The sequence below is a fragment of the Choloepus didactylus genome, chromosome 12, assembly GCF_015220235.1.
Source record: "Choloepus didactylus isolate mChoDid1 chromosome 12, mChoDid1.pri, whole genome shotgun sequence".
Taxonomy (NCBI): Eukaryota; Metazoa; Chordata; class Mammalia; order Pilosa; family Megalonychidae; genus Choloepus; species Choloepus didactylus.
The window spans coordinates 7,595,360-7,608,565 of NC_051318.1; the positions used below are offsets into that span (position 1 = coordinate 7,595,360).

At 42.2% G+C, this 13,206-nt stretch overlaps 1 protein-coding gene across 6 annotated transcripts in view; it reads right to left on the bottom strand.

Moving 5' to 3' along the window:
• FRY (FRY microtubule binding protein) overlaps positions 1–13,206 on the bottom strand; it is a 432,465-nt gene that overhangs the window by 21,553 nt on the left and 397,706 nt on the right. For 4 of the 6 annotated variants that reach the window (XM_037799978.1, XM_037799979.1, XM_037799974.1 and 1 more), the window contains 6 exons: positions 12,916–12,990; positions 10,278–10,448; positions 7,596–7,604; positions 4,219–4,419; positions 3,548–3,709; positions 1,060–1,208 (listed from right to left, as the gene is read on the bottom strand). In XM_037799978.1, the coding sequence (XP_037655906.1) occupies positions 1,060–1,208; positions 3,548–3,709; positions 4,219–4,419; positions 7,596–7,604; positions 10,278–10,448; positions 12,916–12,990 (767 nt within the window). The remainder of the gene's footprint in view (positions 1–1,059; positions 1,209–3,547; positions 3,710–4,218; positions 4,420–7,595; positions 7,605–10,277; positions 10,449–12,915; positions 12,991–13,206) is intronic. The other 2 variants (XM_037799975.1, XM_037799977.1) reach the window with 1 other exon arrangement.

A 13,206-nucleotide genomic window follows, 5' to 3' on the forward strand; every position in this document is an offset into this window, starting at 1 on the left:
CACTTTTAGAATTTCTGGAATTCCTCCACTTCTGACTTCCATTATACGGACTGGGCCCCTCTTTTAGCCTGTATGAATTATCTTTCAATTTCCTGGGGGCGGGGGGCACTCCCCTGACAAGGTAAAACATCAGTTCCTAGGCTCTGGCACCTCCTTTCCTCTTCATTTTTAATTATGAAAAAGTACTAAAAATTACAAATCTTTTAATTTTCTTCTATAGAGGGAGAGTATTAATGAATGCATATGCCCAAATCCCTCAAAGATAAAAGGAGGAGGAGGAGAGAAGGGAATGACAAGAGAGAAATGCAGGGTTTGAGAGGCAGAAAAGGAAGGAAGAAAGGAAAGAGAATGAATAAAAAGGGAAAAGTCAAATTCTTCTCTAGATATTACCTTCTCCTCCTTTTTCTTTGATGGACAGATACTTCTCACTTCAATAAAAGGCCTTTGTCCAGCCATATCAGAAGGTTTTACTTAGTTCTTAGGTTCACCTTTCAGAACAGTGACTTTTAGGAGCTCAACTTTCTTCTCCTCAAGTAAATGTGCAGCATTATTTGTGATTTCTCCTAGATGCTGCATTATTTTAGCCAATGGTATTTTAAACCATTCTTCTTATATGCTTTTTCTATTTATATCTATGTCTCACTTGTCTCAGAAATATCTGCCACCAGGCTGAAAGTCACCCACTTAAAAGAAGTAGGTATTTAGCTTATAAAGAATCTCTTGTTGTGGTCTTTTAACTTAAAATGGAAAGAACTCCTCATTTCCAAGGCTTGACAAATTTTGCTTATCTTCAGCACTAACAAGGCCTGGACCATGTCCCCAGGGCCCTCTTTGGCTTTTTATGTGATTCTGCAGTTTTCAGAGTTTCCACAGGAGTATCTTTTTCTGGTTCCATGTGAGGCCTGCACTGGGGTAAGATGTCTCTGTCCAGCTGAGAGCTGGGGTGTCAGCTTGGACGCCTTCATCAGGGAGCCCCAGCAGTGCAGCGAGCCATTTAACTTGAGTTAAGAGTGAACGCAGTATAAAGATACCACCCGTTTCCACCCACGACATCCGTACCTCGCAAGGGTAAACTGGTCCAGGGCCGGATCGCCTTTCTCTTCCGCCTCAGTTGTATCCAGGCTGAGGCTGTCGCTGCACTCGAACGTGGCGGGGAGCTCGTTGACAGAGCCGGAAAGCTCGTCTTCCTGCTCACCTCCAGCTTCAGCCTGGAAGGACAAAAAGAGAAAACAATCCCCCCAGCACGTAAGAATCTATACTGGGAAACCTGTTCAACGAAAGGAAAAAGCAGAGACTGAAATCCTGAGAGTGACTGAGTCTGGGGCATTTGTTTTCTAGTGTACAATACAATCCATTTCTATAACTGGACACAGGAAGTCTCTGAAGTACTGTTCATGCTTTATCTTCTTTTTAATCTTTTCCACAATAGTTTCCAAGGGGGCTTGCAGTAGATTACCACATTCAGCCCAGGCTTAAAGTGCTTAAACTTGGAAAGGACCATAGAATCCCTGATCCAACCTCCGCATTTTACAGATGAGGGAACAGATGCTCCACCAGGGAAAGGGATTCATCTAATGTCAGGCAGATAACAAGTTGGAGCTGGGACGAGACAGCCCCCTTTGGACTCAGCTCTTTCTGTTGTGCCACCCAGCCCTGGCAAGCCGGCCTATCTGGAGACAAGCCTCTGATACAGAATCCCCTCACCTATGGAAACGAGAACTTAGACCCATCAGTGTCCAGAGCAGTGAGGGACAGGAAGAAGATGTAGCAAAAAAAAAATGGGAAAAAGAGGCCGGGCTTGAGCGTGGGCCAGAGGGAAATGAGCTAGAGAATGGACCGTTCTTTACGAGAGGAAGGAAGGCCGCTGGATGACAGAGGAGAAGAACATACACGTTTCAGTAAGTCATTTTCCTGAAACGAAAACAAAATCGGGGCAAAATAAAAACGTGTATGTACATGAATGAGAGCATTTTTCTGAGTTAACAACTGGATGCCCACATAGCACATAGTATTTTGAATCTAGGATGAAGAGGGCAACCAACAGGAATAAAGTAATGTTAGGGAGGCAGGATTTCTCAGGTCACTGAAGGATTTGCTAATAAAAACTGAGTTTCAGAGGCTTATCCCCATCTGCTTCTTGCTGCACTTTAAAACTACAGTGGGACCCATGTGGCTGGCCATGGGTGATGGGCACAGGCTGTTAGTGTGCATTGACTCCATCTATCTATGGAAAATGTCCTTTAGTTTCTATTCCTAACATCATAGATGTATCAAACACTGCAGAAACCCAGCTCATGTGGAAAAGGGAGGGAGCATTTCAGAAATGAGACTCAACCTTTCCTTGATAGAATTAGACGATTTCTTTATGAGTCCATAAAATATTACCTCTTTGGTAGTGCTTTGTATGAGAAATCTATATATTTTAGGATTCAAAATAGAAAAATTGTGAGAATGACCATACCAAGACTGAGAAGAATAAAATTCTAAAAGCTCCACATTTATTTTGTGATGTCTTTTTCATAAAATTTAATTTCTTAATTCCAGGATTCTGGCATTTTAACCTCAGATAAATTTTTTCCTGGCCTTTTTTTTTTTTTTTTTTTGAACTGAAAGGAGGATTCTGCTAGCTCTAGGAGTTCTGATCACACACAGTCCCTTAGCAATAGGACAATATTAGAAATAATTCCCATTTAAGCTTCAACATTTTTAGATCACTGTAATCTGGTAGCACCTGCTTTAAAGAGTACAGACTTCCCCTAATGTTGGATCTGCTTTTACTATACTGAAAGAGAATACAGAGTAGTTGGTGTCATTTTTTTTTTCCTTTCAAAGTCTCAGAAAGAAAATAGTTTTATAATTTTTTTTCCATTTTATTTTCTCTTTCAAACTTACATGTGCAGAAGTAAACTCAGGATAAAGAAAACTACCCTATCCTACCAGCAACAGGTTAATTTGCTAGTTCTAATTTAAAAAAATCAAATTCAATATGATGGGCATATATGTGAGCAAAGTGTGGGAGTTTGGATAGTTTTATGGATAGGCAATTTTGATGAAATCAAATTTAAATAAAATATAAACTGTTAAGTTTTTTTTCAAGCCAACCTTTTTAAATAAGAAAATTATATCCATTAGGCGCTTTTCCCCTTAGACTCTGTCTAGGACAGTTCTATGCAAATCTAAGTATAATGCTGTGGTTGAACTGAAAATTCCAATAGTTTGCCATAACGTGTGAACTGAATCAATGAACAAATTGTATAATTGGCTCCTACGTGGGAAAAAATTTCCTCAAGCATGTGTGTACACCCACACTTCACTCAGCAGATTGTTTCATAAAAGTCACAACCAAGAACAGCAGTGCCCACCCCCACTCATCTCAGACACACACCCATTAGTTTTGCCATCAGTCAGCAGTGTCCACACTCGTACAAACGTCCAGAAAGAGAAAAAGACGGTCCCTCTGATTTTAACCCTAAGAAGTTGCAGAAGTTCGGAAGACCTGTTTCCTTTTTTAAGGCAACTACAATCTGAACTGCCCAATTCTCTTCACCTTGGAACTCTCGGCAACCTGCAGAGCGTTCAGCTCGGGCAGAGACGCGTCGAAGCTGGTCGTTCTCGTGCTGAAGGGCTGCGTGTCGGCGCCGGTGAGGGCGCAGGTGGCCGTGAGCGAGTCCATGTGGTCTGTGCGGTCAGAGGGGGAGAGCGCCATCATCTGAAAAGCAGAGGAAATAACACACAGCGTGAGGCTCCCCTTCTTTAAAAGCTCTCATTGTTCCCTGCGTAAGAGTACAAACCATTGTTCGCTCGCTGTGCGGTGACACATTTCATTCATTCCTGGGCCTTAAACGCGGCAGTGGGCAATTCAGGATTTGGGGGCAGCTCTCGAAAACGTGAATGCCTAGATTTTCAAATAACCACACCAACATGTCTGTTGGATTTCCTAAATCTTTAGATATCTGTCCGATTTATTTACCAAAAGTTTCCAGCCCAATGAAAGTTACTTGGGAAATTCTAGGCCTCACAGTAGTGATAGCTTTCAGGGTTTACAGCCAACGGCCCAGCCTTGGTTGACATCTGCAACCCACAGAGAGGAGGCCCATTAGAATCTGTGGGTGACCTTTCAGATTTTAGTTAAGCAGCTGGGGAAAGTTTCTTTGGCTGCAGCTGGAAATGACAAGACTGCTTTAGTGAAAAGCCCGCAGTGGGAAAGTTCCTACTCACGAGGTCCGAGTGCTCCAGGAGCTGGCTGGCCGTGAGGTCCTCCTCCTCGGATGACTCATCGGAGTCCTCGGGGTTCAGTTTGTTCAGGCTGGGGGTGCTCCCCGAGAGCTGGCGCTCCTCCAGCAGCTGCAGGTCGCACTTGTCGAGGCTGTCCAGGGAGCGCCGGCGCACCCCCCAGTTGAAGTTGTCCATGCTCTCGCCCTGCAAGCACACCCGGCCGCTGGTCAGAGGCCAGGAGCGGCAGGCTCACCTTCACCGCCCGCAGCCACAGCTCAGGGAGAAATGTTTCCATTACACACTCACAAACCCTCCCACTCCGGGACCCACACTGGTGTGGGAAAAACAAGACAAGCATGCTCTTTTCACATGAACGCATATTGAACCCTAGGTGCAAACGATGACACATTTTTCTTTGGCGTGGTGGGGAATACTACGTTTTTTAAAGGTTGAATTTGGGAAACTCTAAAGAATCTGTTGTTTTGAAAATCTGTAAAGAAGAGGCTAAAATTAAAAGGACTTCAAAAGTGCCTCCCGCCCCGCCCCGCAGCGCTCTGCTTGTAGCACATTCCATGTCCTTTCGGTATTAAGTAGAAGAGCATTAGGTAAACATTCCAGCCTGCTTTTGCCACAGCGATTTCCATGGATAAAATGCAGCCTCACAGAGTATCAGAGAGCAGCTGGACAATGTCGGATAATGCACAACGCAAAGGCCAAAGCAGTGGGGCTCAGCTTTTGCTTTATGCTCATTTTTAAATAACTGTCACAAAATGGACAATAGTCACCCTCTTGGACATGAAGCGATTGATTGGCTTGGTAAAATATTATTGCTGCTTGTACATTCTGAGCTACCGAGAACCGGGCTAAACGGCCATGGAAGTGTTAAAGAAAGCTTTTAGTTGGATCTCAAACTTTCTCTACAAACCCTCAGATAGTAAGTACATTTATTTGTCTGATATAAATAATTTTCCCTAGAAATGAACTTGGGCTTTATTCTTCTGTTTCTTAAGATAAAAAGAAAGGAAGAGAAATATTATCCAGCTCCACCGATAAGCACATTTTAATGTAAACAAACAGTCAATCTATTACAAGACACTTTTACTCATTGGTAATTTGAAACACTGTCTGATGGTTCACAATTAAAAAGTCTTTGATGGTCAAGGCTTTTGGTAGCCAAAAAAAAAAAAAGAAAAGGAAGAAAAGAAAAGGAGAGGTTGATTTGGAATCCACTGAAACTAATGGGCTGTGCCTGTTGACAGGCAATAAGTAGATGTAGCTTAACTGACTTTGCAGCAACATCTATGTAGACAGAGAAAAGAAAAATAACTTTTTCTGATGAGGACTATGAACAGCAAAACATTATAGTATGGAAGATGCAAATTATGTTAAGATTAGTGAATATAAAATATATTACTTTGCCCCTGGTTTAAGGGTCTATCTTTCCTGGCTTCTAATGAGACAAAATTGGTCATTCCCTGCACAGATCTTTCATATAATAGATGCTTAGCTTTTCCAAAGTCTGTTTGAGCTAATCATGGTAGAAGGTAACAGGTTAAGAGTCCTAAATACATTCTGGATATGAGACAGAAATTATGTTTATTCATCCCATTTATGATTATTTACGGTGGCTTTTAGGGCTGTTTGATGATAAAGAGAAAGCAGACTCAGAAGACGGTTTCCATATTCTGTATCTGCATCTGCTGTTTTATCTGTCTCTGAACCTTTTCTCTGTATCTGCTGTGATAAATTACCACTGAATCATTTTTTTCCCCTTGGGAGAGATGGCCAAATATTCTGCTGGGATTTTAAAATAACAGTTGCAGTGGGAAAAAGACCAAGAGGCTAGAGTGCTGGAAGGAATAGGAAAATGACGTGTGAAGAAATGAAAGCAATGAAGAAAAATGAGACTACTCTACAGAGAAAAAAAGGAAGAATGCGAAAGTAACTGGGAGAACTGTATGAACAGAAGTGCACAAAACCGATTCTCTGGTGCCAGACCAAGGGATGGGGCAGACGGGCTAAATGAAGCAGCGAGTCTGGCTTCTCCCACGCCGCCCCTGAGATGGGGCCCTGCACTTGGGGCGGTGCAGACGTTGGGGTGACAGAAGGCCACCCAGGGTGCAGACTGCGGGTGCTGCTGGCTGGGTGGCTGAAGAGCCGACGTGGGCACGAGAACAGGGAGCTGGGGACACCTGCTCTTGCAGGAAGAAGCTCTTGCTGTTTGCCAGAGGATGCAGCTGCGTCCTGAGAGGCAGCAGTGTTGAAATTTGATGCTTCCCTGGTGTGGTTAGGGGGTCGAGAAGACCAGGGCCCTAACGTCAAGTCCGCGATGATAACGAGATAATGAGGCTTTCTCAGTGTGGGACAGGAATACACCCACTGGGAGAGACTCCCAGATCCCCCCCAAAAGAACCTCAGATTTGTTCTCTGACGGCAAGATGCTCTTTGCATTTTATGCTCTATACGAGGTTAAAAGTCAAAACAGTGTTTTATTGACTAAGATTTTCTGTGTGAAGAAAATTTAGATGATGGCAAACTATTCCTAGTGGTAAATTTGTTATCAATTTGGTTATCAAACTAAAACAAACCACTCAGGATTTATGCTGAGATGAGAAAGTATTAATGGTTGAACATTTTAGAAATGTTGGAAATACTATTCTTTGAAGTAATTTTTTTTCACATGTACATATAAATATTTGCACGCCATCATACAAGTGCTGTTCTTGAGGAAACCTGGTGCATCGTGCCAAAGTATGTTCCCTGAAGGGTGACAACTTAGGGTGAGTCCGATATGACAGAGGGGATGGGTGAGCCTGGGACCCCCAAAGCCCGGCAGGATCCCAGCTTAGGCCTGTTGTCTGCGAGGAATTATTAGCACCTGCTTTTGCTTGCAAACAGGTCCTGATTTGGATGAAATTATATAGTCATCATATATAGAGCGAGCTCCTAATTCCTAGAAAATAAAAGGATTCCACTGGAAGTGTATATGGCCTATTCTTACATGTAGATTGCTGATTTCATTTTTAATAAACAAATTTAGTGACAAAAGCAATCCAGTTGTGCAACTGCCTAATCAGAAATTGTAGGCTTCCCAAGGATCATGTTTAAAAACCGACTTTCTCTCCAGAGATACTGTCATATCTACCAGAACTAGGCATAAGATGGTTTTAAAGAAATCTTGTATTTAGACTTTAGAAATATTTCCATTCTAGAGTAGCCAAGAAAAATGCCCTTAAAAACACACACACCTACATGTAAATATGCAGGCAAATAGGCATACATATGCTAGAAAGGAGGGAAAAAGCAATTATGTTGTTACAAATCCACAATGATGCCAAACATCTACTAGTGTAACTGAATTAAAAATAGCATCATCTTACCTGAAGTTCCTGGGAGCAGATTGAATGGACAGAAAAACAAATAAAAGGTCTATTTAAAATGATTATATTAAAGATTCTCAAGCTGCATTTGTCTTAATTTTAACATGATAGCAACTAACAGTATTAACAATTTATACTTCAGTAGATGCAACTTACAAAAATAAGGTAAAGACACACCAACTCCAAAGAGAAAAATCAGTAACGAAACATCAGAAATTCAAAACCTCTTAGTGATGGACAATGTAGTTGGGGTAAAGATAAATGCAATTTCTGAAATAGCTCTCCACTTCACTGACAACTTTGGGCTCCTTGACACCTTTTTTTTTGGAATGCTTAAATGTCTATTTGTGGGAAAACTGTTAAATGTCTTGGGAAAAAGAATGAGGGTCATCAAATGGGGGAAAAAATGTCATCACCTGATACTGCTCACGAAGCTAAAAGTGTTTTTGATCATGATCTTTTTACTGCTGATGTGCAATTAATAGCCCAGACCCAGCACCTTTTAAAGATTTTGAAAAGTTCAAGGGCAAACAAGCCCTGACAGATGTTATTCAATAAATTCTGAAAAGGAATAGACATGAAAAAAATAAATAAACTTGTCTTCCATTTTGACAACAGTGTTTTGATCTGTGAGTCTAAGATGCTTAACTTTCTCAGATGAGGATATATTAAAATTATCCACCAATGGCAGGAATACAAGGGAACTAATATTTGGAATGCCAAACAAAACAAAACAAAACAAAACACAAAACTCTGTGCCTGACACTAAGCTTTCTATTGGTTATCTTATTTAATCCTCACATCAACTCTATAGTAGGTATCATGATACCCATTTAATGGAGAAGGAAGCAGAAACCAAGAGAACTTGCATCCATACTTGAGGTCAGCCAGCTAGGAAGGCAGCAGAGGTGAAATTCAAACTTGAATCTGCCCAACCCAAAGCCCAAACCATTTCCCCTGCACCTCTCTGTGAGCTCCTCATCAGACTACCTTGAGAAGTGGCAGGGTATTCTCAAATGGTTCATGTTATCTGGATAAAATGTGCACTCTCACCTGCTTGAGTTTCTTATAAAATCTTTATCAATAAAATAATCATTGATTTTTTTTTGTTGGGTAGGAAAACAGAGAGAAGATAAGAAGGTATAATATTCATTATATTTTCCCTGAAAAACATTAGTGTCATATTTATTTTCAAGTAATGTGTGTTTCAGATTTTCTACCTTTATTTTGATGAGATTAAATTTGCTGGTTGCTCTAAAATTGTGCCTGATTTCTCCACTTTACATCATTCCTGTTAGGTCCCGTCACGTATTATCTTTGGTCGAGACAGGAAAGTGATGCCTCTGCTGCTTCATCAGCTTTTTCCTCCCCGGTTTCCCTTCTGGAGTGAAGACACAGCCCAGACTTAAAGTCTCACCTAAGAGCTGAGATCCGGTCCGTGGCCAGCATCAGGGAGCTAATACTGGACACTCCATGCAGCTCTGGCGAGAGGTACTTTGACAGTGTTCAAAACAACCACACTTTGCTTTAGACTTTTTAAACCCTCCTCGCCACATGTGGCATATGCTTTCTCTATCGCCAGTTAGGGCTAACGGCCAGCGAACTGCTTGTTGGCAATGGAACAGCTCAAGGCGGAAGGGAAGCCGACACTTATTTTAAGGGCTCCTACCAGGCAGTGCCTTCATACTCTTTAAGGACTGTGTCAGCTAAACTTGTTTCCAGGGAAAGAATCTGGGGAGGGGAGGGAGGTGTGGTTGACAGTGGTGGCTCTTTGGCCTCACCTTAATGTAAGCGGATTGGCCAGAAATCATATCCTTTTAGGGAAGGCCAGTGGCTGCTCAAAACATCATTTCCCAAAAGCTTGCAGTTAAGTGAGAAGGGGCCTCCCAGCTACAGGATGTCATAAACTTTGAATGTGGGCCTCCGTTTTAACAGTAAGACGGGCAGAGCACTCTTGGGCTGGGAAACCAGTGAGCTTGGGGTAGCGTGGGCAGCAAGCACCCCAGCTGCAACCTGCCCCAAGCCACTGATGGGATGGGGACGGGTGAGGCTCCTCTGTCCACCCCTAGTGTGGAAAAACGTGCTTCGTAACTGAAAGCATCTCATGACACTGATCGATCATTCAAAATGAACGCGTCTGCATTGGCCCGTTGAGACTTGCCTTCCGCCGCGCTGCGTGTCTGGGACGCTAGCTACCAACCTAAAGCAGAGGAAGACTTCCCGGTGCACTATGTTTCGCTTAAAGCCTTAATGATTTCATCAAACACAGCCCCAAAATGCTGGAGCCTGCAGGCTCTGATCTGTTGTGGCAGGCAAGCTTTGAAGTAACTGAATTAGAGCAATTTCGCATTGACAATAACTAAATGCTTCGCATATTTTCCTCAGGCACCAAAGAACAGGCTCAGAATGTGAATGTTTTGTGATTCGTTAGGAAGTTCCCTTCTGGACGACACACACCCAGCCTTTGTGTGCTTCTGGAGCTGAGGAAGCCGTCTGCTGTGTGCAGCGTGGCGGCAGGAAGGGTTTGGGGGCCGGCCGCCAGAGTTAAGCTGCTGCATTTTGAATAAGTGGATTCAAAATGAAGTTTACAGTTGCTACCAAAACTCATTATTTAGCAGGTAAAGAGAAACTGTTAGTCAAGAAAGAGATCAAGCAGATTATTTTACAGAGAGTGCCCCGTACCTCTCCATCTTCCAGCTCCACGTCCAGGAAATCGAAGTCTCTGAAGACTCTGAACTGCTGCTCACTGTTGGTGTCCTCTATGTTCTCCTGCTCCCGGGCGCCGTCCTCGGAGGACACCAAACTCGCCTGGTGCTCGAGCAGATCCAGATCCCCACACGACGAGAAAATCACCTACGGATGAAAGGAGCCCTCTCCTGAGAATCCCTCCTCCCTAGAGTTGTTTGTGCTGTGACAAACGGCAGTTACTCTTCATAGCACTGTATTTCCAGTACACACCTAATTCCTTAAGTGGGTATTTTTAGAACATTCTTGTATTATTTATGTTGGACAGGTGCCTTCAGATTAAACCGGCTGCAGAGACGCCGGTTCATGCACCAGGAAAATGTTCGAGAGTCAGATTGCTGCCTCTTCACGAAGGCTGGATCCTACCTGGATTTGCACGTGTGTGACTGGGTGAGTGTGTGTGTGTATGGAGTGAGTGTGTATTGAGTGTGTGTGGGGGTAAGCGTAGGTATGTGTGTGAGGGTGTGAGCATGAGGGATGAGTGCGTGTGTGTGTATTGAGTGTGTGTGTGTGTGTGTGTGTGTAAGCATAGGTATGTGTGTGAGGGTGTCTGAGTGTGAGGGGTGAGTGCGTGTGTGTGTATTGAGTGTGTGTTTATGTGTGTGAGTGTATGAAACTGAGCCGGTGTTCACAAACTGGAACAGCCAACAAAATTTTCCATTGTTTCTGAACTGACTGAGGCTAAAAATTATTTCACACACACATACACGCCACATACATTTAAATAATGGTTTAAGGGGTACTGAGACCAAGATACCAAGATATGTTATTGTAGAATGAAATGTGAGAGCAAAGGATTTAACCCTTTCAGAAAGAAACCAGGAACTGGCTAAGGAATTAGGAAAAGAAGCCAATAAGTACAGTGCTTGTTTGTTTGAATTACAGGAGAGTAGCTGAGCAACCATGCATCTAAATTTATACTTGAATTTCCTGTCCTGTTGATTGAAACAAAAATATTTAACATTTTTACATTAAAATCTTTAGTATGCTAACATTGTTAAATTCACTTCTGTGTTGAGAATTCTTTCCCACTGGGTCATTTTCATAGAACTTTATAGAAATAAGAAACTGCAAATGAACCTAAATGTTTTGCTACCCAGCCCCTACTGAGCGCAGATTGTTACTAAATAAGATCAATAGTACTTTTTGTATAACCGCTGTAACGTCTCAGTTTTCCTTGGAAAGTAGGTAATATTTATAAGAATTTAAATATAATGAACATCTCTCAAAAGTAAAAAAAAAAAAAAGTATGGATTTTAACTGTATTTTTCTTCTCCAGTGTTGCAGAATGTATTATATGTGTTATATTTTCATAAAAAGGTGCATTACACATAATTTTGCACAGAGATTGTGCACCGAGGGTCAGTCAATCAGTCGGCGAGAGACGGGAGACTAGAATTCTGATGTCCTCAGTTGCAGTGTTCTTTTCTAGTTCCTTCTCTAGCCAGAAGGGCCACAGCCCAGAGGCGGGCTGGGGGTCTGAAGGAAAAAGGGGGCTGCAACGGCCCTGGTTGTCAGCGGCTGCAGGCAGGGGCCAAGGGCCTGTTTCTCTCTGCGGGCCTGGGGGCTCTGTCTGCTCAGGCCTCTGTCACCGTGTCCCCTGTCCCCTGTGCTGTAAACAATGCCACTGGGGCAGCAACAAACCCCCAATCAATAACGCTAAAAAGGTTACTTAAATGCAGACAAAGCTTGGCTGAGAGAGGCTTGGGCGCTTCTCCAGATGATAAGAAATATCAATTTACAGTTTAGCAAGTACTTATGAGCCTCTAATATTTCACCTGTTCATGAACGACATTAAAAGATACATTCTGGGATTTTAAAAATAGCTCTGCAGAGGATCTTGCTGGATAATTTTTACTTTATTTGGGATATTATTCAGTTTGCTAGTTCTTATGTGGTTAATAAAGATGCTGTGACACAGATGAAAAAAAACACCTGGAGAATCTAGATCCTGAGATTTTTATTGTTTTTTTGCTACAATATACTCAAACACACACATGCAATTTGAATTTTCTAAGTGTTATAAAAGGTTCAGAAGTGTACTTTTAATATTTCAAACTTTCATTCACTTAAAACCTAATTGCATTAAAAAATTAAAGCATCAGTAAAACTTTATATGCAAAAAATACATATGATGATATGTCATTACTCTCCTGTTTGTTGTGTGTGAGCATGTAGTGACATCACAGTAAGATGTATGTGGACAGAAAGCAAAATCACATCCCAAAGGCACATGTGCCAGGTATGGTGATGCGTTAGGTAGTAGCACATATATTTTAAGGAAGTCTGGGTGGGTTTATCAAAAAACACAATAAGTTTAAAAAATAAAATATAACTTGAGTAGTCCCAGACAAACTGGAGCAAACAGCCAACAGTATCTTTCATTGTTTCTGAACTGAAATTGAAAACCTTGGAGTGGGGAAAGTGACCTGGGTTTTGATCTAGGTGATGGCTATATTACCAACACTTGTCTCTCATAGTCAAATCCCCTCAACTCTACGACCAAAACCAAGAACAGAACAAAGGCAAAAAAGATACGATTCCAAAATCAACGTGAGAACACGTTACAACTCACCGATGGGTTTTTGCTTAGTCCTACTTCTTGGCCACACAGAGAAAGGACATGCACCAACTTCTCTTTTGTCCTCTTCTGGAAAAGAAACATGCAGGTGGGTTTCAGTTGTGGAGTCCTGTGATCCGAATCTGCTCTAAGACTGTAGCCACTAGCCACACGTGGCTACTGAGCACTTGAACTGTGGCCAGTGAGAACTGGAGATGTGAAACACACACTGTACTCTGAAGCCTTGGTATGCAAAAAATATCAAATATCTCAAAATTTTTTAAATATTGATTACATGCTGAAATG